Here is a 27,727-nt window from a genome sequence, read left to right on the forward strand (position 1 = left end):
TAGCACTGTGGAGAAAGCAGCACGCCTGCTCCAGGGTACCCTTTCAGCGGGGAATACAGTCACCTTATTACAGCCAACAGTTCGGGAAGCACGTACCTGGTGGCAGAAGCCTTACTGACTAATGGGCATAACAGCCACCGAGATTCAGAAAGATCATGAGGAGTGACACCAGCTCCTGGAACAGACGTGCAGCAAGGAGACTGGAGGGTAGTAGAGAAAGGAGGCAAACCAGGAATAACAAGTAGAAAAGATAAACACCCACAAGAGGCAGTAAACCTCTGACACATCAAGTTTAACCACAAGACTAGCAAAAAATATCAAATTGAAAAAGAAGTATATAACACACTTTGGGTAGCAAAATCGGGGTTTTTTATTTCTTGGGCTTAGATCTGCAATCCAAATTCACCTTGAATAACACTATCCATTGCATAAAAATGGAAAACCAAACAATAAAGTAAAACATAGCAGATATGTTAAAATGTAAAGAAAAAAATAGCAATAGCAGTGACTAGTCAAAACTGCAAGAAATACTTGACAGGAGTTTCATGATATCCAACAGGTAAGTAGAGTTTCCTAGACACCAGCTGCTCAGTGAGACATAGTAGGTCAGCATTACAAGGCTGAAACATCAGTTTTAATTAAATTTAATTTCCTAGTCTTGAACCAGGAGTTAAAACTGATTATATTGCTTTCGTTTTCTTGGAAGCCTAAAAAACCCATGCCCTAAATACTTATTAATTCAACCACAAAGATTTGCAGTTTAAGGTAACTTCTACATCTATTTTTGTATTTCAAAGCAGTTCTTATGAACATTACAGACTGATTTAATGTGAATTGCTCTAGTAAAATGTGTGCAGAAATGACTGGCAGAACATAAACATTCATAAGACATAGACATAAAAGAAAAAGTGGACCTATTGTACCCAGATTATAATTCTGAAAATGAGGGCATGATATTAAATGACCCAAAGGAAGAAAAGGAGAGAAAGTGACCTCCTAGAATATGAAGGTAGTAGAAAATGCTAATAAATTGCTCATCTCAGTTTAATAATTTAATACGAACTGCATAAAATAGAAAGGCCACTTAGGAAGGCACACAAAGCATTTTTAGCTATCAGTATTCAATGCTAGTAGTGAGAAAATTAAGGACAGCACAGTCTAGCAGCACTTCTCCAAGCAGTGATGAAGACACAGGTAAGATAAACATTTGGACTCCATAGCCTTAGAGAAGTCTGAAGAGCAGAAATGATACCTAGCAAACAAATTTCGTAGTCTCTTGCCTCTCCTTGTAAAATTCTCTTTGGTTTCAAGTGGACATTATTAAGGCGAACTCCCCAAATTTTGCTTTGCCCTAAAGATTCATTTACCTCTGCAAACATCTTCTGTTTTTCAAACCTGAGTAATAGTTTCGAGTAGACTGACTACTAGGACTACGAAGCAACTGTGAGGCAACCTGCCTTTCTATAGAAAATTATCCTGCATTATTTAAGATTTGGTAGTTAAATACAGAAAGTAAGTTGTGTTTCTCTGTACAGTTAAACTTGGATCAAAAAACTTTCTTCTTTTTTATAAGGGAATCTAAAGCACACGCACTCGTGGTTAATTTTTTAAGTTTTTACTTGCTGGGTTCATGTTTGAACAAATAACTTTGCTGTTATTTGTGCAAAACTCTGTAGGAATTTCAGTTATTTTTCTCAAATATACAAAAAATGCAGCTGAACAGAACCTAACTTAAAAAAAAAAAAAAGAAATAGAAAATATTCAAAGGTATTAGATATAGAACATAAAAATACTTAAGTTTCCTTTTGAACAATGCAAGTTATGACATCACTTCTGAGTGTTTCTGCATGGAAAAATGCTCAGACTGACAGCAACAGCCACACAAGACGGATCTGAGATCTGTTCCAAGATCCACAGTGATGAGAAGTATCTTCCCATTACTTCATACTTCTACTGTCTCTTACAGAAGAATCCACTTCCTCTAATAAACGTCTTACGTTCACATTGTAGTTCTCTGCAACTTATTTTAACACAAAATTACTGGAGCAGTTCCAAATATCATTCATTCACAAAGTAGCAGAGAAGCTATGAAAATTATCATAAACACCTTAGATACCACAGGAATGTTAAAATAATAACGATTCAAAATCGGTAATTTATTAGAAAAAATGGGACAAAGAGTCTACAAATTCATTTAAATTATACATGAGTATTCAACTTAATCAAGGAAAAAACAACTCATACTGTCAGTAAATTGATATTGTTAAACCTGTCTGATAGTTGAAAACCTTTAAATTTGAAACAGAAAACAGACAATGAAGAAAAACCTCAAGACTTCCAAGAAGTGGAAATATCTATATCTATATCTATGCATTTGGAGACACCTTCATAAACCAGGTAGAGGAGACTAGAAGTCTAGTGTTTTCCTACAGATAATCTCATTTAATCTGTCACAAATACCATCACAGCCATAAATGTGAGTAAATAAGTAGTGTTTCATTGCAATTTTCACTCAAAAAAAAGAGTCAAATAATGAAGCATATATGTCTGCAAAGACAAACAACAACAACTCAAAACAAAGACTTTTTTTTTTAAATACAAGCACACAGTTTATGTAAAAAAGAAAGCTGAACACAAATTGATATAAAAATCAGTATTTATGTAAAAAAATAATGCACTGTATACTGTAAAATCAGTCAGTCACAGTATTCACCTTCACACAGATTTCTACATTTTCAGTCTTCAAAAGGTTACACAGCAAGGAAAAGAGACCTACGTGCAAGGTAGACTGCTTCCTAGTTTTCATCCCAGAAATTTACACCCTGAGCCTGCAGGGAGATTAGAAACAGAATATAAACTCTGCTTACACTGGAGTGTGTTTTTGTACTGCTAAAGCATTTGCTCAACTCACATGAATCTGGAAATCAGAGGCAGCCTACCTCTGACATGGAAACAGCCACAAAAATGAAGCTTCTAAAATGGGGTTGGGATGAAGGTGCAAGTCAGTGAGTGGATCCTTCACGTTCAACACACAGGAACTTTTCTGGAATCCAAAACCTCACTTTATGAAGACTTCATCTCACTTAGGTTATCCAAGTTCAAATACACTTTACAAATACATTTTATACCATGTAAGTTTAAATATTTTACTGTAACTCTAGAATTCTGCCTTTTTCTTCATCTTTTTCTCTGGGAAAAAAGTTTGTATTGCATAAACAGTACTTCTTTTTTCACTAAGACAGTTGAAGAAAGCCTAATCCTTACCTGTTGCAGATCACTATCACCCTTTTGACAGTAATGCATTCATGTAGCTGAGAGTCTGCCCCAAAGCTATTTTAAAGCCATGTTATTTAAAAAATTACGGTAACAGGATATATTCTCTAAGAAACCTATCTACTACACAGTCTGATGAAGCATCAGAACTCTTACTACAGCTCTTCACTTTTAGGTCCTACATACTCTATAACAATCACCAGAGGTAATAATTCCTAGTATGGAAATACAACAGCAACAGATTTCCACTGTTGGGTTTTTCTCGGCTTCCCAAATGCCCTATTAAAGCTGCAAAACCATAAATTTTTTAAAAAGTATCATAAGACAAGCAACTTCAAACTGAATTTTTACTTAAAAGCCCCTCAACTCTGCTCTACCTTTTAGAGCTAATGGCTCTACAGTGTTCAAACAAATGCTTTTTAATATAAAGTCTCCGTATTCACCAATGGAGAAAACTAGTATCACATACTAGTTCTCAGCTTCTCAGAAAATCGTATTTATAGCGTGCAGTTTACATCTGAGATCAACAAGATTGTCAAAACAGTACTTCAACATGTAAGAGATGAACATATAAAGGCACATACAGATTGTCGATAATTACAACCCATTTTTTGAAAACAGAGTATTTTCTGCACTTGTAAACAACTTTGTTTACATAAAGGCTCACACCTTTAAAGTGAGGTTAGTGCTGCTGACTCAGTTATTGCTACATTCACAGTTTAACATAATTTTAGACAGTATATGAGGTACACTCCCAAACAGAGCACATCTTCATTTCTTCCTTGTTTGTTTGATCATTAGATAACTGAATTATGCAGACTAAAACTACTGACCATAGAAGCCAGTAACACCCAAATCATCAGATCCAAGATAAACATTAGCAGTAATTAAACTTCAAAAGAGCAAAAAGTCACCTTTGCAGAAAAAAGTTCCTGTTCTTCATTACATGAATATTTTCTTCATTTTTATGTATGCTAGTAAACTTTTGTCTGGGCACATTAAGAGCCCATTCAAGCTGTATTAAAATTCTTGCACCTTTTGACCAGTATATTACTTCAGTCTCTTGATGTAACAACTAGGAGTCAAAAGTCACCTTCCCTTTGATCTTCTGGCATACAAGTCTCTTATGCTTTTTGTTAGTTGCTTTATGAATACTTTGTAAACTCTTCCACAGTACGTATGCATGGTTTTCTGTAATTCCAGTTCTAGAGGCTGCAGCAGTGAATGAACCAGATCATCTCCAAATGAATACTATAAAGAGGTTAAGAAAAGAAAATTTAAGGTCAATACGGAAGATTGTCATCATTCAGAGGATTAGAGTTTTTATAAAAATGTTTCTGGGCATCTTATTTGCTTCCTATAGGTTTATTAAATGTTTTCAAGCATTCAGAGTGCTTCTAAAAATGCAATAATTGAAAAACACCTCCAAAGTCTAGAAATATTCTCTAATGCTTTCAATAAGCATAACATGGAAGACTTTACTTTTTTTAAATGTAAGCAAATGAACATATTCAGACAGGCAAGGAGGAAATTTAAAATTACCTTTTAAATTGAAAATTTACAGATCTGAAATTATTTCCAGTTATTTTTCTTGCTGTATGGTAACTTTCTCAAATGGCATATAACCTTTAAATAACATAATTTTTATCAAATTATAATGAAAGCTGTATGAAAAGTGGTACTAGTGAAGTTTCATTAAACTGAATGATGGTCAAACACACACTATATTTAACATAGGCATGAAATAAAGTAGTCATTAATTCAACAGTGCTATATTTTTATGAACAAATTATAAGTTTTTGCACTTTGAAGTAGTATAATTTTGTTCATCTTATTACCATTGAATCAGCAATGTTTTACATACTTTCTCTGACATGTTCATATACCAAATGGGATCATAAATAACAGGAAATAATTTTTTCTTCTGTTTTTGACAATACTCAAAGGAAACAAAGAAAACATATTTTTATGGAAACACAATCACTTTCCCTGCTACATATTCTCAAACCCCCAAAAGTACTTTTCTTCATTTTTATATCTATATGACAACATGCAATAAAGCAACATTAAAATATACTTTTGATTTTTGTAGGTTATACACACAGTAGCCTGCTACATTAAAACGTGCATCAGTGCTAAATTTTACAGTTCTTCAGTGAGTATACCAATGCAGCCATAAATAGTTTATTAGACGACTTATCTGCAGAATGAAAAGATATCACTGTGCTTAGTATTTAAAGGAACAACAACATATTAATACACTGAATCTCTAGAAAAGGTCAAAACACAGTATATAAAAAGTTTTTTACAATCCAAATCTAGATACAAGTATTAAAATGTTGCAATAAATACTTCCAAGCTTTGGGAATGCGAGGTTTTTCCTGCGTTTTAAAATATTCAGAAAAATAAAGCTTCTGGTGATGGCTTGTTGAGCCTGGAAAAAAGGAGGCTGAGGAGAGACCTCATTGCAGTCTACATCTTCCTCACAAGAGGAAGGGGGGGGCAGACACTGATCTGTTCTCTGCGGTGACCAGGGACAGGACCCGAGGAATGGCCTGAAGTTGTGTCAGGGAAGGTTTAGGTTGGATATTAGGAAAAGTTTCTTCACCCAAAGGGTGGTTGGGCACTGGAACAGGCTCCCCAGGGAAGTGGTCACAGCACCAAGCCTGTATGAGTCCAAGAAGCATTTGGACAGTGGTCTCAGGCACATGGAAGGACTCTTAGGAATGGTCCTATGCAGGGCCAGGAGTTGGGACTCCAATGATCCTCGTGGGTCCCTTCCAGTTCAGATATTCTATGATCTCCAAATGCTCATGTAAAAAGTTTATCAGATGATTAATTAAATGAATGAGAATACAGCCTTTTAAATAAGCATTGACAACTACGGGCAATTCTATAGAATCCTAACTTAGACATAGTCTACACTATGTTTCCAAATATGCTCATCACAATATTCCAGGAATATACGGGAACTCCATCCAAATAATAAAGAATAAACTGGTGAAACACTTAAGGTTGCTTAAAAGAAAAAAAAAATTACTTTGTTGCAATCAAGGTGAGTATCAAACAAAATACATGCAGCACTACAGATAAAAATACTTTAAAAAATAATAAGTACAATGATGAAAACACTTACATTTTTTATTGCTTCATAGACAGCCCTAAAAGTTGGTTGTTTATCATCGTGGTACACACCTCTGTTTCCATGAAGAATAAATATACCTTCTTCTTCAGCTGCCTTACAATTGCTTCCATAGATGCAGTGGTCAGGTCGATAATTCCATTGGCAAGGAAAGACAAAAAGACTTTCTGTGTGGAAAAATGAGTGTTCTGGATGAAGTGTCAAAATTGTTTCAGGAAATATACTAATCTCTATTTTTATTAAGGCTGCTTCACAGATTGCCATACAGTTGTTTTGAAATCTAACAGTTCATTGCACTCTAACAAGCTCCAGTGTCGTGTCTAAACGTAAACCCTTGAAGTAAATACTTTCAGAGAACAAAAGGAGCACATAGTCCCTTGAATGCTTTCACAGAAAAGTCTGCTAAAAGAGTATTTTCCTGGATTTTTGAACATCATGGAAAAGATCAGTTTTCTTGTGTTAGACTTAAAATCAATATGGATTTACCTGGATTGTGAAAAAACATAATGTTCAATAGATCCTGATCACCCCATGTTATATTCAACTTATATTTCTTCAGTAGTGGCATAAGAATTTCTCCCCACTGCAGCTGCACTGGTGTCATATCATTCTATGAAGCAAAAGGCAAAACAACACAAATTCAGGAAAATCATACCTATAAGGAAGCGCCTTACACAATCACAGTAATTTGTATTTCAAAGTTACAAATCTCAAACGTATAGATGATTTCTTCCTTTTAAACCAACAAGCCTATCTAAGGAAAATAGTTATGGACACTTCCAATATGCTTTATTTCTCAATTATTAATTTAGAAGGAAAATCTGATGCGTCTCCTACTTCTATTTAACTGCCACAGTAGATTTTTGTCTTCAAGATTTTCCTCAAACATCTTAAGCCAAGACTTCTAAGAAATGGCAAGGGTTTTTACCCAGTAGTAGGATCTAACACCAAAACTTCATTAAGTGATGCAGTAAGTCGACGAGGAGTATTTAAATATCCACACTTCATGCACTCACTCTCTTTATCACAGAGTGATAACATACACAGGTTCTAAGGTTAACTTCAAAAATTCAAACCAGTTCAATATAAAATTAATTCTTAAATAGTTCCAAACATACAGACAACAAATACGTGTATTTTGTACATGGTGTACAAAAATACAAAGATTCTTCAAAGGTTTTCAAAAGAATTTTCATCCAGTTCAACTAATTTTTTTTAGTTACTAAACTTGAACTTCCACAGCAAAGGCACAACTTTTCACTAGCAAAAGTCAGTAAGACACCAAACCAACAGCTGATACTAAATTCTGAACTTCTTGATTTAGCAGAATCGTTTCAAATGGAAAGAAGGAGGAGTTCCTCTAAGGTTCTGATTGTGGTGGTGCTACTTGGAGTAAACTGGTTTACAGTTTACTCTTTTGGCTATATTACCAAAGAAATTATAATCTGCAGTTACTGGTTACATATTCCAAAACTAATTTCTTTTCTTTACATCATGTTTAAGCTCAACTAGAACAGAGAGTGAGATGGGATAACAAAAAGTCTCAGAGAAAATTCTTAACAAGTACAGAATTGTACCCTTGCTTCTTTTTAACAGGTTGCCAAAAAAATATTAAATTAGAACTCTAGTATAGTTTGGGATTTGCATACAGGAATATCATATTAAGAGACAGATTACTAGGAGCAAAATACTCAGTTTTTGAATTACAGTATCAAAGACTTTCTTCTCTGAGTTTTACCCTGACAAACTACAAAGTGCACAAGTTAGCAGTTCAGTTTTTATCCTTTCCTCAAATCATTTCAGCCACTGAATATGAAGGGCTTTTAGAACTGAAGACTAAGACAAGAAATACTATCAGATTTCAGACATGAATTAATACAAAAAACAGATCTATAGTTTATATTATGTAAGAAGCCAAACAGAATAATATAGTTCCTTCTGTCCTAAAAAATTTATGACTATGATTGTCTGCAAGTATTTAATGAGAGCAGGCATAAGAAATGCACAAGAGAATTCTTCTCTAGTAAGAATTATCATTAGACTCAGTGCAATATGATTAAATGAAATAAAACACAGGCTTAACACCAAGCTAAAATCTTCCAAAAAGCAAATAAATTGGACTGAATCACAGTGGATAAAGATTATTCCCTCACTTGAACATTTCCATCCATAGATTATTGACCGAAATATAAGTTTAAGTTATTAAAGTCATTATTTAATATAATTTTCCTTTAACTTGTAGAGTTTTAATAGCAGTATAACCCAAGAAGATGCAAAGCAGGTAACAGCATATATCATGTCTAGAAACAACACTACTTGACAAATAATGCTGTTAGATTTAAGAACTGGAAACTGTAATATTTCAATAACATTTGAATAAAAAGAGTTAAACATTAATTTATTAACAGTGATGTATAATGACACCAGCATAGGAGTCACAGAGCAAGAGAAACTACTGGAATAGTTATACATTCTCCTTCTTTAAAATATTCCACTGTAACTTGTGGTGAGGTTAAACAGCTTGAGAAGTAAAATGTTGATAGAATTGCTTTTCAAAAGTTAGTCAAGAAAATCTCAGAAACAATTCTATGATAATTTTAGGATTTTCAGAATATAAGCCTTCTCTCCAATATTCAGCAACAAGTAAAGAATGTTAAAGAGATTTAAGAAAAAACCCACAACGTTAGTGGGTATTTCTGTGATGCCATCAAAGTGATACAGATAGGCTCTTATGAACTCTCAAAACTCTAGTTTTATTTGAGTAGAAGAAAATGTGTAAAAACAAAATATAAATAGGGACATCAAGATGTTTTCCTACATTTTTGGTGGGTTTTGTTTGTTTCTTTGTTTAGATGCTGTGCTTTAAGTAGTTCGGTCATTACCCATTTGTGTACCAGAAAACTTCTGCCTGGCTAAGGTTAAAGTCATATTTAAAAGAGATATCACATTTAGCCTTGTATGTATTACCTTTCTCTTAATTCTAGTAAGAAAATATTAAACTGAGGAAAAATTCTCAAATCATACAGCAATTATCTAGACCAGTTGCATCTGTGTCTCACAAACAGCTGACCAACTGAGAGCCAGCCCTCTTCCTTCTGATTACATGATTATCCTGCTTTTGCAGTAGCAGTGTAGTTAGTGCTAACACTTACTGAATGTTTTTGCAAGCTGATTTACTTCCATAACCCAGCAGAAGAATATCTTTTTTCTACTGTTACCAAATTAAATCATAGAAAGGACCAGCAAACACCAGAGGCCAAGACAAAGTAAATGAGAAAAGGGGGGAAAAGTTGGTAAGAGACAGGAACCTTGCTTTTAGAAGCAATTAGTTCTTTCTTGGAACTACAGCCCTAAGCAACACTGAATGGTAAAAAAAGAGTTTATAATGGTTTAAGTAACAGAAACGCTGATTATTTTTTTTTCTAAAGCATACCCATGAAGCTCTACTTTGTACACTCTATCTGGAGTTAATTTGTTGGGAGCTTGTTTGATTTTCTAAGAACTTGTTCCTTCCCATGACTGCCTGCATCTCAGGAATCACAACAACTAAGTTTCTTAATAAATGTGATAAAAGTCATTGCTCTCTATTCACATCGCCTCACTGGTCTAGGACTTTTTGTTAAAACACCATATATGTGGTATTTACCACATCTCTTCTAGTTTAAAAAAATACCTACGTCTATATGTATACAAATACAAAAGAAGTCACCTGCTACTACCTCTCCCCTACCCTAAATACTCTTGCATGTTTTACATTCCCATTTTATAACTGCTGCTTAGCAAAGTCAACATGCAGGCCCTAACCATCAGAAGCTCCATTATGGATTCAGTGTCATGCCCAATTATGCACTGTTTAATGATCACACTATACTCAGTAACACACATGTGCCTGAATATGAATCTGTGTAGATCACAGAATATGCTGAGTTGGAAGGGACCCATGAGGATCATCGAGTCCCACTCCTGGCCTTGCACAGGAACATCCCCAAGAGTCGCATCGTGTGCCCGAGAGTACTGTCCAAATAAATGCGCACACATACACACACGTGTGCATACAGTGCATATATTTGTTCTGTATATATATAGAGACTTAAAACAACAAGACAGATAACATAGTTAGGACCAGGAGTAACAACTTCCATTAGGCACCACAGATAGCCAAATAGCTAGGATACTTGTCTAAAATGACAGTCCTGAGAAGATTGAGGTTTTAATAAGCAAGTGGATAAAAGACGACTTAATCCTCAAGCAATACATGGAAGTACAGGTTTATTGCTACCCAGACAAACACTACAACCTTTAGCTAAAGTCTCTGATTCTACTTTTTATTTATCCATCTTCTGGCTTCTCCTGACTCTTATAAATCAATATGACAACAGAAGAAAGATGCTTAGAGGCCTCAAGCAGCTCAGTCTGTAATTTTGGGCTGCAAAAAACTACAATAGACAAAGAACCCACAGTTTTAAATCCATAGCATTAGAGGAATATCCTGATTCAAGACTTCCACTGTTTAGATAAATGCTTAAGCCACTACAATGTCATATAAAAAGATCTAGAGACAGTTTTTTAAAGACACAAAAATTCCCAGACCTTATATACTTCTTGAAGAATTAATTGAGCGTCCTGAATGAATATAAACAGATTCAGACCATCCTATAAAACAGCGAAGCGTTTTCTAGTCCCACTGTGTTTCACTGAAATAGTTAATGGGACACAACATGGAACAGTTACCTGTAAGGTCCAAAAACATCTGCAGTGCTGTTGGCAAGGGATAGCCCCTACCCCCCGAATTTAGGACAGACCCTACACCTATCCTCTCTCTTCCATAGGGTTAAGATTAGTAGCTTCTTTGCTTTCAGTCACAAGAGAAGTCATACACTCTCAGGCCTATAGTGTGTATACTCAACTACACTAAATCTTTTTCCAAGTTTTGCTGTGAGGCTGACATTTTTCCTATCAACCAATCCTCCTTTTATTAAGACATTCAAGGAACCCAAAGAAGAAAACAGTCTCTGCAAGTCTCCATGAACAGAAGAGTATCTGTAATAAAGCTCGTGCACCTTTGAGGCCCTGTTACACTCCGCAAGCTTGTGGGAGCACGTTCTAGGTACTAAGGGAGAATAAACCAAACGGCTCCCCTGCTGAGTGCTCTCTAAAGCTCTCAATTATCAATGTTGTATAACAACATCATTTCCTCCTTAGTCATTACCCAGGCTGCACTATCTCACTAAGAGGAGGAGAATGATCAAGTACTATCACTCCTAAATTTCAGGTAACCTAGAAGATCTCTGATTAGACATCCCCAAACTGTTCTGGCTGGACTGAGAACGCTACCACAAGCCTGATGCTACAGGACACTTTTCCAGTGTGTCCAATAAGTAGAAGGACTAAGACAGCAGCACGGTTTAGAAATCATGAGGTAATCTCCTGTCGGAGACAATTCTGAGCCTATTTTAGTTTTTACAATCAAGTAAGAGTGAAAGAATATTTCTTTAGGTGCACCACTAGTCCTAAATGTTTGAAGAACAGCCACTGCACACAAAAGCACTCCTGGCCAAATATGAGGTTCAGAAGACATGTGAAAGCAAGGGACAAAAGCACATATGCATCACACATGGAAGTAGAAGTCTAAGTTTCAAGTGACAGTAATGATCTAGGAAGGATGCCAAAGAATTATGACTAACTATTCTGGGCAGAAAAATGATGTATTTCTAACAATTAAAACAACTGAGCATGGGAATGAGTTAATTGTCTTTTTTGTTACTTTTGTTAACTAAATTCATCAAAAAGGGCTTTGAATCATGGGCTTTGCTATTAGGAAGCTTTGCTTTGTTCCTGCTTCCCTTTCTCAAGTACCGTTTCATAGTTCTGAATATTTAGTGTAGTAGCACTGAGTAGCTAATTCCAGTCTTAGTTCCTTTCCCTTAATTGTATGATTGCTTAGCCTGCAACTCATCAAGCAGACTTGTGTAGTACAATACATACTGAACAATCTGAGCATTAAGATGAATGTTTCCAGAACAATTTGAGAACTGTTTTTGTTCTGATTCCCCATAACAGTTATGACACACTATCTTCCTCACTACAGAAAGAAGTTCAGTGGCCCACTTAGCCAGAAACTGTACGTCATGTTAGGTATACTGAAGTTTGCCAGCAAGATCACGAGAAAAGCATATGGATGTATGCCTTGCCTTACAGTGAGGTCTTATAAATCAGATACTCACCCTCATAATAAAGAGCAATTATAAAAAATTCACTTCCTCCAAGGCTGGTTTTCATTGAACAGTCTGACATGTTTCACTGCATAATAAATATACATGGCAAAACCAGGATATTCCTGGTTATTTTATCCATAGCAGATATTTTTAGGACTTGGAAAATATTCCAGCCTTCTAGAGCCAAGGGAAAGTGGTAATGTTCCATTTTGAATTTCAAAATACTCATTAATTATTTCACCTGTGTTAATCTGTATATATAAACCTAAATTTGAAGAACACGCCAGTTTTAGGTGTTAAGGAGAAAGGACTTCATATTATCCTCTAGAAAACAGTTAATTTCATTGACAATTTTATTAGCCTACATAATATGCATTCTTTTCAAAAGTTTAACCCCAATTTTAGCACAAGCACATCAAGTTTCCAATTAATTGATAAGCTAAGCTGTACTGAGAAGCCCAATCAGAATTCTAGCACATAATAGAATAAAAGACCAACCTTATTTTTACTGGGGTAAACACCAGGATAACTCACAACACAGAACTGCATTGTCAGAGGTTAAGATACATGCAGTTTTCAGTCCTATGATTTTCTCATTATATTTTTCAGTATTTTCATTTCTCTTTATGCTATAATCAGTAAAACAAACAAATAAAGTAGACAACGCAAGATTTCACTGATGACATATACAGAGTAGTTTTTGTCTTGGAGAAACTACAGCTCTATACTATAGCTACTGTAACTTTCTACTTTATCTGCAACTGAGATAATTCCCCATTTTTCTTGAATTCTCTGAATTTCCCTAACAACAATACATAGCAAGATTTTGAAGATGAAAGTTGTTTATTAAATTGAAAATGGGGGAGAAGTAATGTCTGCTGGAAGTTTATACTGCCCCTCTTACAGATGCACTTCCAAAATTTTTTGATTGCATGATTATTTTTCCCTAATCAAACTTCTCTTAAACAGAGATACACTGTTCCCCTAAGCATAATCACATAGCACTGTTTTTGTCCTTGTGTTTCAAGTACGTAAGAAAAAAACTTCCCTACTTTCATGACAAACTTAAATTGTCTACAAAAACTATGACTTCATGATAAATAAACAGATAGTTAGGGTGACAATCAGCTGGTTACATTGTAAAAGATCAAAATTTGGAAACCTTCGTTTTGAAACACCTTACTAAATGTTTTAGCACCACCTCCTGGTCACACAACTACACATGGTACAAGTTGACATTAACTTTTTTCTGGGATCGCTACAGTGAATTAAAAATGCTGGCATATCTATTGGTAAATGTAATTTACAGTAAATTGTACCAAGTCAAGGATCTCTCAGAACTAAGAAAAACTAAAACAATCAAGCACACTTAATATTAGAGAACTCCAAGTCTTACAGTGAATGACATTTAAAAAATAGTTGGATACTACTTTAAACACAATATAGTTTGAGAAGATTATTACAATTACAGGAAAAAAGATTTTGAAAAATACACATGAATTTGAAACAGGATTAGAATTAAAATACTTAAGTCCACAGAAAATGCAATAAAGGCAACACGCATACCTTGAAATATTTTCTTCTGATACGTGTCATATTCATTAACATGACTCCAGAATTAATTCCAGTTACTCCGTAATAGGGATGTCTAGCAAAGCGATTATACCACCCAATACGAGGCTCTTCATGTTCTGGTGCCATTGCAGCAATTTGTGTGGAGTTGAACTTTCCCAAAAAAGACCAAATATCATCAACAGGTCTCAAAAACAGGATGTCAGTATCAACATACAGTAGTGAATCCACATTTTTGAGGATTAACTGTGAGAGAAAGAAATTTAAAACCAAACTTTTAAGTTTTATCAAACTTCTCTTCACAAAACATAAATTGCTGCCATTACACAATACAGTTTAACACATTTTTGTCATATGCAAATAAATTCATTTTAGGCTGACAGTTTGCAGTCAATAAATTCGTCTTCACTCCTCTCATTTTAAATAATTTTTGTGAAGGGATACAGAGGTTTTATATAGAATAGTAACACAAAGGCACTCAGTCTACACTTTATATGTCAGGGATCCTCAGGAGTAGGTTTGTGGGCCAGGTGAAACATTACTCTAACAGGAGCTCCTATCTTACTCTGTTCCCTTGCTTTCCCATGCAGATAATCAAACAAGGAAGAGATGTAAAAGCCCCAGAAGAGACACTGTTTGGAAGATAGCTGCCACTGCTCTAATTCATCAAACCTGATGGATGATTTCTGAAGTGTCTTAGACGAGTAAAGGAAAAAAGGTTGCACAAAACACTGGCAACAATAGCTCATTTCTTGTTTCATTTTCTCTAACACTTCTCAGACTCATGCACGCAGAAAACTTTTCAAATAAATGAGCAGATGAGGCATGATACATCCTTCTTACCTCTGAGAGGATGACATGACCTACACCTCTCTCTGAGGATACTGTGCCATAATGCAGCAAGTGAGAAAAGGACTTTTATTCCATAGGATATTAGTGCCAGAGAAAGTGGTTAAATTCACAGGATTTTTTAGGATGTCATAAAAATAACTTTCAGGAGGAGTAGTAGTCCTTCATTTTAAACCAAGTAGATATCAGATTAACAAGGGCAGCTTGATCCTTCATAAACAGACTTCTGGATTGTCCTATTACAGAGTAACTTACTGGCAAAAATAGCCTTTGTGAAGCACATGGTTTAAACAATTTCTTCCATTCTGCTGCACTCTCAGTTGGAAATGTTATTGGATATAATGTGTAATTAACTTTTCCTTCATAGGGGAATTCGTCAAGCTATGTGAAAAGAAGAAATCACAGAAATTACTTCAGTTCAATTCTATTACAAAAAATAAATCAATCCCCCATTCAAACTGATAATTGAACACAACTACAACATCTCTTTTCCATAACAGATATGCTTTTTGAACTACAACAATCTGTCAGTTAATCAAAATAATCGAAGAAAAAGGGGCACCTGCAGGCCACTATGAAGAAAATCATCATATTCGATCATATGCACAAGGAAGAGGAAGTAAAATAAATTAGTATTTACAAAAAGTAAGTACATTAAATAAAACTCTTCCCCTCAACTAGTTTCCACAGGAGAAATAACAAGGAAGTCTTTCTAAATTTAAAATAACTTACTCCATTTTTGCCAGTTACTGTTCGCATAACATTAGCATATACACATAAGCATGTATAACATACTAATGTCACAGTTAATATGACATTTTAAGCACAAAAATAATAAACCCCTCCACAGTTATATCCTAGTCAGCTTCTAAAACTGTTATTACAGTCATAATGCTACATTCATTAACTGCAATTTACTAAAATCAGACATAACCGTATCTACCATTTTCAAAAACTGGTCTTTCAGTTTGTCTCAACAATTCAAGGTTGATTCATACTGTAATCAGAGGGACAAAAAAAGACAGATTTTCAATTTTTTTTTTTTAAAGCCAACTTTAATATAAGCTCACACAAGATAACTGGTTAGCATTCAGAACATAGGTTTGTATTTAACAGATTTATGGTGACAAATCAAGAAGATTTGGTCTGTCTCTAGGAGGAACTTTGATATCAGCAACTGGTACTCTTCCACAGGAAAAAAAAAATTCAAAAATCCCCATCCAACATTACAAATGCCTTATTATCTTATTTCTAGACCCCTGCATTTCTGCCACTGTATCAAACAACTACCACCCAAGTAGAGAAATTGCAATATATTACTCAAATTGTGCTACAAAATGATTGAATTCATTCTTTGAATACTTACTATGTTTTTGAAACTCTCATGTAATTGGTCCTCAGCAAAAATATGAAAGTGGAGAGGTCTGATGCTGAAAATAATGGCTGATCTCAACATAGTAACAGTCTCCTCCAGTCTTTCACCACAGGCCACCACTGCTAGATGCATTTTCTCAGAAGGATGTGTTTTCATATAATCATACCTGATATAAAAATATTTTTTCATTTGACATTATTTCTAGCACAGGCTTAAAGAAAAACACTACCATTTACTGCAGGAAGTAACTTAACAAAATACCCTTTATCATACTTAAACCAGCAATATATTACTCAAACAGAATGTGCATTTATACCTCATATATATTACGTTTACCTCAACCATTCTCATATTCACTCCTACTACCCCAGCCTAAAAGGGAAAAAACAGGCATAGAAGAGCTATATAGAAACTACACAAACATTTACTTTCTTAGTAACCTTACTATCTATTAATAGCAGGGAATTTCACAAAAATACCTATTTAAAAGGAAAGACTACATGAAGTTACATTGAAATGTGGAAGGATGATAGCACATTAAGTCTATACATGAGTTAATTTTTTTCCCCTTTCCCTGAGCTAAGTATAGACATAGGTAAAAATTACAAATACAGCAGAGTTAAACTCAACAACAGAAGTGAGATAACCCCTACTTTCAAGATGTTCTGTTAAGAACATTTCTGACTGATCTAGGCATTTTGTCCATTTTCTGCTCCAGTAAGTCCTTTTTGGCAAACCCTTGCTTCAGCACTTCACCTAAGCGCTGATAAAACACAAAAAGTTTTCTCCTATACTTCCATCTTGCAGGAGTACAATATGGGTTGGAAGAGGCAGGAAACTAATAGCTCAGATGGCTTTGTATTGTGGAATGCTTAGTGGTTCTGGAAAATCCCTCAGGTATACTGACCACGTACACTGTCCATGTGCCCTGAGGCTAAATCACTGCAAGGTGTGGGGACTGGGAAATCCTTTACTCCTGAAGATACCTGTGCAACAGTTAGAGTGTGAAGTGCTTGGAATGTCTTTTATAGTGTACATTTTAAAGTTATTTCATTACTTTAATAAAATAGGCTAAAATGATCATCAGGTAAAATCATTAACTTGGTGGCAAACAGTGGGCATACTAAACCTAAAACTATATTCTCCTGGATTTGATATATTTTATTAGTCAGAAAAACTTTCAAAGGTTTTAAACACACTTCAACTCAAAGCCCATCTTCAAAACAATATGCAGTTGAGCTATTTGCACAGACTATGGGAAGAGGGGGGCTAACAGAACTAAGAGTATCTGAAGGTTTAAATTACAAGTTAATGCCAAATTATGGAGACAAAACTAATACTCAAGTTAGAAAATACTTTCCTAAACTAGTAACAATAGAGAAATGCTTGACAAACCACGCATTCTTAGAAACTTGTCAAAGAGACACTTCAAAACAGAAATTAACAGATGTGACTCTTAGCAAAATCTCCACCCAATTTATGTAACTATGTATATACATACAAGTTTTCCTTTAAATTGACAATAGATAGTATGTAAATATGCCTTTCTTTCTTTAAGGCACAGAAGAGCAGCATACGTTATTTTCAGTTACATGAGGCAAAACATAGGCAAAGTTATCACTCTAAAAGTGCTGAATTTTAGTGCCATAAATAATTGCTACATTTAAAAAACATTCTGAGTTTTGAAAGAATTTAATGCTATGGAACCAAAAAACATACAGTATCCCAGGGATTTAAGATTAACGAAATTTTAATTAAAACATGCAGCCACTCTTAACTCAAGGCTTGGGGTATTATTAAAAATCCCATGGACAATAGACCTCATAGGTCAGATTCAGATCCAAAACAGAGCACATAAATGAAGATGCTAACATGAGACTGTGTCCAAAGTCTCATCAAAGCCAACAGAGATCTAGTGAGCAGGTTATAGAGTACAGACAGTCATTCATCTTATTTCAAAGTAAACACCTAAGGCTTGAATCAATTTTTAACATAGGTACAGTGCCATTTAATAAGCTCTAGAATATCCCACCTGATCTCCAAGTGTCAGTCCAAAAGGACGGGGTGTTTCGAAGATGATGTTGTATCTACTAGTCCTAATGAGATTTCTAGGATATGCAAGTGCTTCTTAATTAACACCAACTATTTACTTCTCAGCCACCAAACGGCTAGTCACCTTGATCATCCTCTGTGCTCTTTCAATTTCCATGACTGTTTAAGACCTACTTGACATAGGCACCAATATGTAGACCTCTATATTCAGATGGTTTAATCTGCAGACCGAAAGCTTTTCTAAGTCTTGCAGCAAAATCTGAAAAATTAGTTTAGATTAACACACACAAAAGAAATCTTGAAATGTAACCAAGGCATGCCCATTCAGACTTTTATACATAAAGTTAATTTAAACATTACACCATGTAGCAACTAATAATGTAAAAGACACAATGCAAGCTGAATATGATGAGGGCAATTGAAACCCACAAGTAAGTACAATGCTACAGTGTGAACAAGCTGCAAGCAGCAGATTAGCCTCATCACTAATCCACTGAAAGGGGAATTACAATAATTAAGCCCTGAAGTCATGAGAGCCTAAAGTGATATTACAAGGTCATGTTATACATAAGGGCAAAATGAACACAAACTGTGTAGCTGCAAGCCAAGCTCCTGAACCACGTGTAACAACACATGGCTTTCCATGAATAAGGTATCACAAAGATTATGCCAAAGCATTTCTAAAACCTACTGAGATTCCAAGACTGTATTTTATTATTTCTACATCTAGTGGCACCTGTGAATAAAAGAACATTTCAAGCCACACAACAAAAAAATGACTGATCGCATTAAAATGCTTTTACAGTTGCTTTATTCACACAATCTCTGCTATATGAATTTCTGACTCAATTTTTTAAATGTGTGCTTAAAAATAATTTTTAAAGGCAAAAAAAAAAATTTAGAAAGAACTAACAACAACTGAATTTCAGCATGTACAACACGGGGAACAGCCGGACTCAGATCTGTAAGTTCACAACAAAGTTTTATTCCTCAAGCAGATGGAGCAAGAAACTGTTGGAAAGAACAGGCCACCATTCCCTCTGGGGACTGTCCAGACTACAAAGGGGATGAGACATATTAGATCTCAAAAACATATTAAGGCAGAAGTTATGAGACTCCAGAGTTGTGGTTCTTACTGTAGACTCCTTTAGTGAGAAGAGACAAATGATTATAAGTTGCATTTGACTTCCCTGAATACAGACCACTGAGAACCACAGCCGCCTTTTCAGTAACCAGGCCTCAGTGCTGCTCCTCTCCCTGCAAATACACCTCCCTCCACTCCCAGAGAGAAAGCCTATCCTTCATCCAGAGACACTTACTAACTCAGCTAACCCTCAGCTGGGAGCATCTTTCATCACTTTTTCTTCTTCCTGACACTAGAGGCAGCATAAAATGTAAATTGTCCTGCAGAGCTTATCAACTTGAGCTCTGCAGTCTCACCTTTAATATGAGCATGTCCCACCCACAGAGACAATTATCTATTCCGTGACTTGTCTCACTCTCTTCTTCAATATTATGTCCACATGGTTTTGGTCTTTCCCCTAATTCCTTTCAAAATTATCTGCCTTCAACTGTTCCCTTCTCTACTTCTCCTTTCTGAATTTTCCAGCCTTCGTAACCCTTCTCCCCATCTTTCTCCGTGCAGCTACCTCACCAGTAGCCAGGAAAAGGAGAAACATGTTCATTTAGACATCCTGGTATCTGGTACGACAAAGTGACATAAGATCTTTTGGCAATAAAATTTTCTTAGCAGTTCAGTAGCTGAGTTGACAATAAACAAAATAAAATTTATTTTACAAGAACAGTAACCCGTCTGAACCTGAGCCAGTTTGGTATCAGAGTATCACAGCTCTGATATGAACCCTTATTGAATCTCAAATACAGGTCCTGAAAGGATTAAGGCACTTTCAAAATTGACATACTTTCAAAAAAGTTGTTGAAAGGCAATGCGGAAAACACAAAAAATACAAATGTAGATTTTTTATATGCACATTTCTAATTACTAATAGCCTGTTCTTTTGGTGTGGGAGAACTTAGTGGAGAAGCCAGAAAAAGCAACAATAGAGTGAAATACAAAGTGTATTTTAGTAAGTATTTTGGTAGACTAACAGAGAAAACTTGACAGCCCTAAATTCTAGAGAAAAAAAAAAGATCTCCAATAGTGTGGGAGTCCTAGCTCCTGTAGGGAAAGAGAAACTTCTGGTAATTTAAGTGAAAAAGAAAGAATGGAGCTGTAACTCAATAGAAGACACTGACCTGAATGCCATGACAGGATTTCAGTCTTTAAAGACAAATAAGAGAACTTCATTTGTTTGGGGGTGCTAATTACACGTGAGGGGTAGGGATATTAAAAATAAATGAAATAAAGCACTTGAGACAGAGGTCCACACATACTCCCATGAGTTTAGAAAACATTTAAAACAATCTGCTTGGACACTGTGAGAACAAAACCATATACTTTAAAACATGCTGCTCATCAGCAGCATAAGGCGAGGTACAAGCCTTGCCCTGAAGTATTTCTCTGTCAAGTGAAGACCTTCATTCTATAGTGATTAATTCTGCTTTGGAGTTAATAACCTCTGAGAGGAACAGAGTTGGATATGCTCAATAAATCTGCTACAACAAGGTTTTCCACAGCCTGTCTGTGAAGACACTGCCTCCTATTTAAAGGTGTTTACCATGATGCATTGTATATTAAATTAGTTTTTCTAGGTCAATTACAATTATGAAGCTATAAGTTGGTAGTAAGCTACAGAGGTATGTTTTGACAGGGGTTACTCTTCTAGAACCTTCACTGCATCCCAGCTGGACTTCTTGGAAAAAAATAAACAACCCAAATTTTATTGTCACTAAAATACCCACCAGCCCCACAAAAATCTTAGTTCTGTCTTCCAAACTTGACACAAGGTACCAGAGTGGGGATCACTTGCATTTGTTTAAGGTAGGGTTCTCCTATTCTCACATAGCACATAAAGAACACAGGTGAGAGGGTACCAAACCCTCAGGAACACCTTGTATACAACTGAATCTGATTTGTGATCATTAAGCCTATCCCAATCCCACTCTGCTTTAGTGAGGTCACACTACAACAGCTCCTTCTGCTGCACACATACATTGTTGCCTTCCAGGCTCTATACCTCCCAGAGGAGCCAGGGCGTTACAGCATGACCTGGGTACCTTCAAAGAAGTGTCAGTGCAAACAGACCAATTTTTCCCCCTTTTCTTAAGCTACATTCAAGTATAGACACACTGTTATTAAGGAAAGGCACAAAGTAGCCACAGTCCACCTCACTTCTGTTACAAACTTGATGCATTAGGCTTCCTGTTTTCCTCATGTGCTGATGTACTAGCAAGAACATGCCTAAGGAGTCAACATGAAACTCCCTGCACAAATACACTGGTAATCAAGCTGTCCTCTCCTATTGCCTTAACATGTCTGTGTGAGCCAAGGAAGGAAAGATGAGTATCCAGAGCAGAGTTGTATGAAGAACTGAAGCAATAAATTGACCTCAGTTGTCCTTTTAAATTTTACTCTGGTCCATTCATTGAGGAGTTACCGTTTTGAATCTAATTGCATGAGTTTTGAACTATGTAAAAATATTTATCACTTTCTGAGAAAATTGCCATCATCCTAACTTGCACCTCTAGTTTTTTATGTACCACCACTCTGTTACATAACAGCAATACAAAAAAGTAAGAATTATTTTGTAGGTTATACAAAATATTTTAAAATTACATCAAAGCAAGTTTTTCTACACTTGTTCTGAAAAAGCTATAGCAGCCTTGCTTTTCTTTGATCTTTTCTCTGTATAGTCTATAACGTGAGGTATCCAGTATTCAGCTTCTTAAACAAGGTCGCTTAATAAAGTCTCTCAGTCTTTCCCTAACACCATTAAACTATGTTTCTTTGATATTGTAACCAAATGAACTAGGTTGTCAGGCTCAGCTGCGTTAAAGTTGTTTATGCTTACTAAAAGAACAAACAGAAGCCTCCTGCAGATGTGTTTTCTTCTTCAGTATAAAGAGCCAACTACATTATCAGTGCAAATATTTTACCCATAGAGGTGTTTTCCACAATTAGCATGGAAGTAAGAAAGTAGCAAAGCCTACACTGATTAAAATGTAGCTGTTAAATCATTCCCACACTTATTAGAAGTAGGATGAAGGTAACTATAGACATTATTTGGAGTTTAAAGTGACGACAATTCTAGTTTTTACTCAACTTTCTACTATTGCTCTGAATTAAAAACATGTCATAATCAGAGCTTATTTTGTAAAAGTATGCTAACGATACCACTGCATATGACATCCAAATGCAATCTCTTCAATTATCAACTCAGTAGATTATGTATGAAGTTACAATATATTAATAAATAATAATGGCCAGTCTTCGCAAGCGAAGATCCGGGGAAGGTCTTTACACCTTCCAGCCTGCGCATTGGATTTTTTAGGTGAGACACAGTGTGTGCGGAACTGAGCCCACCCTTTAATCCTAAGGTTCATCTGCCGGGGCCAAGCGAGCTTGGACGGTGGCAGCGAGGTCCTTAGGATGTAGATGGGTTGCCTTTAAGGGCCAACGAGCTCCACCTGCCCGGGAGTGGCCCTGACCCGGAATTGAACCTGGGCCTCGGCAGTGACAGTGCCGCAACCTTAACCATTAGACCACCAGGGGCTCCATATTAATAATTTCAAATTGACTATTAAAATATGAAGTCTTATCCTCTGAAGAGCTAGCTAGTTTAGAAGTCCCTTTTTTCAGGACTATCACAATTCATCTCACTATATCCACACCATGAGAACCTCAATACACTCAAAAATTAATGAAACTTTCTTTTTTAGCAAGCAATGCAATTTAAAACCTACTTAGTCAACATGTAACAACTGAAATCAGGCTGGTCAGATAGCCATAATAATAATCCTAATAATTTCTTCTTAATCAGTCCCAGTAGGAAATAGGCAGCCATTCCAGCTAGATGACACTGAGCACCTTGAAAGATGTCCTAGAAAAGATATGCATCATCTAGACCATGCAAAACTTGAGCCTGTTACCTTTATCAGCATTTTTAAAATTTAGATAAAATTTATACCATTGTATGGAAAAGCATCTCATGCTTCCTCTGTCAGTGTGAAAGCTAACACATAGTCTCTGCCAGAAGCACAACATAAGACATTCTCTCTCAATAAAGTTGATAATCAGGATGCTTGCAAAAAATGTGTGGGCAGAATAGCTACAAAATTCTTCCCACATACAGAATAAGCAATTGATCTTATACTGATTAACTCAGCTCACTGGAATTTCAAGTTAGAAACAGAGATAACGAGCTAAGTTTTTTTGACAAAAATGCTTAAAAATCAAAAAGCTGAAGGACTACCTCCCAACATTTTAAGAGCTTCATTGGAAATGGAAAGTAGACATTCTAGCACTGAGATAAATTTTATGACTGTACTATTGGCAAAGATACTCTAGCTGTATGATCTACTTTTCTAAACAAATTCATTTGGTTAATTTATTGAAACAGCAAGAATAGAACATCAGAAACTCCATTCACAAACTGATTTATGATCTGGTTAAACAGTGCTGTTCTCTTCTTATGGATTAAATCAGGCCAAATAGATTAAAGATATGTGCTAGTGCATTTCAGTGACCAGGCTCTGCCATTTCTAGTGCAAGCAAATTCATTGGGATTCTCATTATTTTGTTGGCGTGTTTATAAGCAGTGGAGTTAGCTATCCTAGATTTCAATCAGATATGTAACTCCCAGGTTTTTCTCCTATCCCTCTATCATAGACTCTTCATAGTCCAGCTTTACTCTTTACCTCACTACAACAATTACACCTATGATGAACACAAAGGTTTAGTCAACCCAAGATGAGATTATTCGGAATAAAGACATTATTATGGTAGGACAATCATTCCTTTCCATTTCAACAGATACCCCATTCAGAACCCCAATGTTGACTCTTTACAGAGAAAGCTTTCAAGAGGCTTTATCTTCATGAAGAATCTTCAAGTGCCCCTACACATACAATCTCAGAAAAATGAATGCCTCACTTGCTGTGGTTAATAAACTTGTGTGCAAGTAAGTTCATCCCTTTTCCTCCAGAAATCCTACTGCAAACTTGAGAACTACTAAGTATCACATTTGAAGTACCCCTCAGCTTCTCAGTGCACCTAGTACATTGAACATTCTTTGTTTGAGAGTTAAACAGAACTTTCTCCTTCTCTCTGCCATCTTCCCCACTTCTTCTCTTACACAAACTCACTGCACCTCTCCAACATCAACTGAACTCATTAATCAAAGTAAAAATAAAAAGTAAAAATAAGTTGGGGGGAAGTAAAAATAAGTAAAAATAAGTTGGGGGGAAGCATGTTGGCCCACTCTGAAGTTAGAGCATCTCACTGAGAAATTCAACAAGTACCAGAGTCAGCACAATATAAGCGGATTAATCTAATAGTAATATATTGATAAAATAATCCAACTCAATCTGAAATTATTAATCTGAACACCACACCCCCTTTACTCATTTAAATAGTTTTTTTCCTTTCAATTTCAAAATGAAACATTGAACACAAAATTCTGCAAATATTAGGGGTTCACCATAGCAATTGTTTCATCATGGAAGTGGACTCATCCAGTAATGTCATAATCAATGCATACTTCGACTTGTCTTCCCAGCCACATATGGCATTCTTAAAAGGATAATACAAGCTACAGTTTAAGGTACGTGTAAAAAAACTGCATGGGGTTTTCCACTTCTGGTTCCAAGGTCCCACTTGCCTCAAGCCTGACAGAAAATCCAGAAAGGAAGTTTTCCGCTATTTTAGTGCATTATGTTGAATGTATTGCGGAGAGTTCATGGACATTATCATGGTCAATAGGGTCAGAAGACAGCAGTGCCCTCTCCTCTTTCAGCAGTACACAAGAGTTAGACTAGCTCAGATGCCCAAGAATTAAATGAAGCTTACAATCACATCCTATCCCTCCATTAAGCATAAGCTAAGCCCCTACACTCTCAACCACGACAGCACTGACATTTGATTTACCCCACTATAATAAACTTCATAAAGCTAAACTCCCAAAAGCTAACTTTTAAGAAAAAAAAAAGTTAATTCAGTCCATTCAGACAGCTAAATCTGCCTAATAAAGTCAGGTGAATCACTATGGATTGGCACACTGGCTACCAATGGCAGCTAGGTAAACTCAGCAGTCCCAAATTACAGGTACAGTTCATTAACAGACTAAAAATCAATATAAGCCATCTCTTTAAGGAACTTCTTGGCAACTGACAATCTTAAAAAGCACTGACAACACACAAGCAGAGAAGAATACAGGAATAGGGGAACTAAAGTCTTTCCCACAATCAAAATTTTCAAAAACACATTAAGTCTTGTGAAGCTAAACTTTCTTCCCCTTTGCTTCCCCAGAAATAGTCAAGGTTCATACTAAGAAGAAAAGGTAAATCTGCTGATCTGAAAGGATGATCAGCAAAATTTTAAATATACGAAAAATTGACTTAAATTTTAGTTATACAATGAAGAGAACTATGCAGGTTAGGGAATCAGGAAGCTTATTTCTTTTCAAGCTACTTTTGTAATCTGTCAGCCTAAAGCATATGAACCACCACATCAAGACATTTAAACTTATTTTCAAAGATGCAACTTCAAGGACACAGTCTATGCTTTAACATACTGTATCTTAAAGAACATTCTAAAATATTGTTTCAGTGCTTTTGAATGACGTACTCTCCTCAAATTCTATAAAACATGTAACTTGAATTAAAAATAATCCAAACTTAACTAGTAAGCATATCTGCCAGTTTTTATTGCAAGTTACATCATGGGTATTACTGTGCAAGTTTTATTTTTGGGAAAATAGTTTATCATTAACTTTTCAGACTATATTTGGGCAGGCTTTTAACAGATGTTAGCAATTTTCTATTCAGTGAAGCAACACAATTGAAAAACTCTACTCTTTGTAGTAACAGTTGAGTCTACAATTTTAAAAACATAATGTAAGAGGAAACCCCAGCTAAAGGAAACCACAATATAAGCAGGTGAAATGCATGTGAAGCAATCAAAATATTTTGCTTTGTCACCTTGCTAAATAGTAGCTACACCTCTCTGCAATCAAATAATAAAGTACTATTTAATAACAGATCCTACCTAAAAGCAGCTTCCCAAAAGCAGTTCATTCCACAAACATCAGAGGGCAGCATCCAATAGGAATTCCAGAAAGATACAGACAAATTCTTACACCTAACAGAATAAGACAAAAATAACCTATATAAATGTTACTGATTTTATGGCAAAGTTAAATGGATTATTTTCTATCTAATGCACAACTTGAATAGTTAATTACTTGGCAGAAAACTGTCTATGCAATGCAACTTGAATACAAAGGAGGAAGTACTAGAGGCCAATCAGGAGGATTTTTTAAGGAAGAATGGTCCATTCCTTTAGCCTTTCCTCTTCACATATTTTCACAGAGGGGCTGTGATTTTTGAGGGTCCTTCTCGGTTCTCAAATTAAGTCCCACAGGTAACAGAGCAAATTGCAACACTTTCTGCTAGAAAAAAATCCTTCACCTTTTCAATACCTTTGTCTACTCAAAGCAGAGGAGCAACTTAAACTTTTCATTTTCAAAGTTACAAGTCCATTTAACACAATTCCTATCCATCCATTACTCTATTCAGTGCAAACCTGCAAATCTGATTTTTAATAAAAAATAGGGCTTTGCAGCACCAAGGAATTCCACTGTTTCATAACAAAAGGTCAATGCAATACAGAAATAATCACCACATTTGGCAAGTTTTTTTCCTCCATACTAATAGCAAGATTAATAATTTATTGACTTGTGCTACACTGACAACTAAAAAAGCAGGGTTTACTAGTTTACCACTACATTTATGCAACAGCAATATAGGAAATATTTAAAAATAGAAATAGCAGCATATTGTCAAAGGTTCTGGTGAGAAAATCAACATCAAGACTGAATATCTGCAATGAGCAAGCAGAATATTGTAAAGCAAGGGATAGGATGTGTGACCTTCTCTGTTCTCTGCTCTGGTGACACAAAGTGCTTATTCTCCTTTGTGCAAGAAGAAAACCAATACAAAAGCTGCTGATGAAAAGATATTTAAGGACTATAGCTCAGACCTCTTCTAGAAGTCAGCTTTGCAGGTTTGAAATGAACCAGCACCATCTTGGTAGTGTCATCTGGAATCTGTAAAGGCCAATGTTTTGCAAAT

At 35.6% G+C, this 27,727-nt stretch overlaps 1 protein-coding gene across 3 annotated transcripts in view; it reads right to left on the reverse strand.

The window, feature by feature from the left end:
* Nucleotides 1-358: 358 nt before the first annotated feature.
* The window catches only part of GXYLT1 (glucoside xylosyltransferase 1), a 34,776-nt gene continuing 7,407 nt past the window's right edge, over nucleotides 359-27,727 (reverse strand). Inside the window, exons 1-7 of one of the 3 annotated variants that reach the window (XM_050324496.1) lie at nucleotides 26,643-27,327; nucleotides 16,418-16,592; nucleotides 15,307-15,432; nucleotides 14,197-14,448; nucleotides 6,902-7,025; nucleotides 6,410-6,582; nucleotides 359-4,524 (exon numbers count right to left, since the gene is read on the reverse strand). In XM_050324496.1, the coding sequence (XP_050180453.1) occupies nucleotides 4,363-4,524; nucleotides 6,410-6,582; nucleotides 6,902-7,025; nucleotides 14,197-14,448; nucleotides 15,307-15,432; nucleotides 16,418-16,592; nucleotides 26,643-26,695 (1,065 nt within the window). In that variant the 5' untranslated portion in view covers nucleotides 26,696-27,327 and the 3' untranslated portion in view covers nucleotides 359-4,362. Of the gene's footprint in view, nucleotides 4,525-6,409; nucleotides 6,583-6,901; nucleotides 7,026-14,196; nucleotides 14,449-15,306; nucleotides 15,433-16,417; nucleotides 16,593-18,458; nucleotides 22,795-26,642; nucleotides 27,328-27,727 lie in introns of those variants that run through there. The other 2 variants (XM_050324497.1, XM_050324498.1) reach the window with 2 other exon arrangements.

This window comes from Myiozetetes cayanensis, unplaced genomic scaffold (assembly GCF_022539395.1).
Source record: "Myiozetetes cayanensis isolate MyiCay16 unplaced genomic scaffold, myiCay2020 scf3, whole genome shotgun sequence".
Lineage (NCBI taxonomy): Eukaryota > Metazoa > Chordata > Aves > Passeriformes > Tyrannidae > Myiozetetes > Myiozetetes cayanensis.